A 2,500-nucleotide genomic window follows, 5' to 3' on the forward strand; every position below is an offset into this window, starting at 1 on the left:
CGTTCTTGAGTCGTTCATGAGTCGTTCTTGAGTCGTTCTTGAGTCGTTCATGAGTCGTTCTTGAGTCGTTCATGAGTCGTTCTTGAGTCGTTCATGAGTCGTTCTTGAGTCGTTCATGAGTCGTTCTTGAGTCGTTCATGAGTCGTTCTTGAGTCGTTCATGAGTCGTTCTTGAGTCGTTCTTGAGTCGTTCTTGAGTCGTTCATGAGTCGTTCATGAGTCGTTCTTGAGTCGTTATTGAGTCGTTCATGAGTCGTTCATGAGTCGTTCTTGAGTCGTTCTTGAGTCGTTCATGAGTCGTTCATGAGTCGTTCATGAGTCGTTCTTGAGTCGTTCTTGAGTCGTTCATGAGTCGTTCTTGAGTCGTTCTTGAGTCGTTCTTGAGTCGTTCGTGAGTCGTTCATGAGTCGTTCATGAGTCGTTCATGAGTCGTTCATGAGTCGTTCATGAGTCGTTCTTGAGTCGTTCTTGAGTCGTTCTGGTCAAACTAGGCAGTACTAACGCAGTTCTCTTCTGGTCCAGGCGGGGGCGTCGTCCATGTGGGCGTCATGCTGTGGTCTGCTGAACGAGGTCATGGGCACCGGCACGGTCCGGGCTCAGCCGCCCGGGTTCGGCGCCGGGGCCGGACCCTTCCGCTTCGCACCCAGCGCCGGGTACTCCACGTACCCGCCCACCGGGTCAGGCAGCGCCGGACAGTTGTGTAAAGCCTGCGGCGTCGCCTTCTCCGTGTTCAGACGCAAGGTGAGGATCGACTCGTCAGGCCTGAGAGCTCAGAGATGATCTTATGTAACGAGTGAAGCCTGCGAGCACTTGAAGGAAACACATCTAGAGTTACTGACACACTACTACACACATGCCTCTCCACACAAATACACACGTAACTACAAAACATTTGTGTGAACCACAAACCAACAGAATCTGTGATAATAGTCAAATTAAATGAATAAAAGTTGTTTCATCTGATCCAGGATCAGCAAAGAAAAACAAAAGTAATAAAGGAACAATTCAATGAAATCCCAGCGATGACTGAGGACAAGAGGATACAGTGAGTCCAGCAGCTTTTAAAGCTGATATTTGGACATATTTTGGTTTGAAAACAAGTACTGGACAATACTACACATATATACTTGTTACTACTCTATCACAACACCAGAGTCAAGTACTGGATAATACTACACATATATACTTGTTACTACACTACCACAACACCAGAGTCAAGTACTGGACAATACTACACATATATACTTGTTACTACACTACCACAACACCAGAGTCAAGTACTGGACAATAATACACATATATACTTGTTACTACACTACCACAACACCAGAGTCAAGTACTGGACAATAATACACATATATACTTGTTACTACACTATCACAACACCAGAGTCAAGTACTGGACAATAATACACATATATACTTGTTACTACACTATCACAACACCAGAGTCAAGTACTGGACAATACTACACATATATACTTGTTACTACACTATCACAACACCAGAGTCAAGTACTGGACAATAATACACATATATACTTGTTACTACACTACCACAACACCAGAGTCAAGTACTGGACAATAATACACATATATACTTGTTACTACACTACCACAACACCAGAGTCAAGTACTGGACAATAATACACATATATACTTGTTACTACACTATCACAACACCAGAGTCAAGTACTGGACAATACTACACATATATACTTGTTACTACACTATCACAACACCAGAGTCAAGTACTGGACAATAATACACATATATACTTGTTACTACACTACCACAACACCAGAGTCAAGTACTGGACAATAATACACATATATACTTGTTACTACACTACCACAACACCAGAGTCAAGTACTGGACAATAATACACATATATACTTGTTACTACACTATCACAACACCAGAGTCAAGTACTGGACAATACTACACATATATACTTGTTACTACACTATCACAACACCAGAGTCAAGTACTGGACAATACTACACATACATACTTGTTACTACACTATCACAACACCAGAGTCAAGTACTGGACAATACTACACATATATACTTGTGACTACACTATCACAACACCAGAGTCAAGTACTGGACAATACCACACATATAAACTTGTTACTACACTATCACAACACCAGAGTCAAGTACTGGACAATACTACACATATATACTTGTTACTACACTATCACAACACCAGAGTCAAGTACTGGACAATACTACACATATATTCGTGTTACTACACTATCACAACACGAGAGTCAAGTACTGGACAATACTACACATATATACTTGTTACTACACTATCACAACGCCAGAGTCAAGTTCTCAACAATACTACATATATATACTTGTTACTACACTATCACAACACCAGAGTCAAGTACTGGACAATACTACACATATATTCGTGTTACTACACTATCACAACACGAGAGTCAAGTACTGGACAATACTACACATATATACTTGTTACTACACTATCA

General features: G+C 41.3%; 1 protein-coding gene across 1 annotated transcript in view; it reads left to right on the plus strand.

Annotated features, from left to right (window-relative positions):
* The window catches only part of LOC148079012 (E3 ubiquitin-protein ligase RNF34-like), a 27,111-nt gene that overhangs the window by 8,652 nt on the left and 15,959 nt on the right, over positions 1 to 2,500 (plus strand). Inside the window, exon 2 of the mRNA XM_087792126.1 lies at positions 522 to 740. Within this exon, the coding sequence (XP_087648252.1) occupies positions 522 to 740 (219 nt within the window). The remainder of the gene's footprint in view (positions 1 to 521; positions 741 to 2,500) is intronic.

This window comes from Callionymus lyra, chromosome 5 (genome assembly GCF_982586985.1).
Source record: "Callionymus lyra chromosome 5, fCalLyr1.hap1.1, whole genome shotgun sequence".
NCBI lineage: Eukaryota > Metazoa > Chordata > Actinopteri > Syngnathiformes > Callionymidae > Callionymus > Callionymus lyra.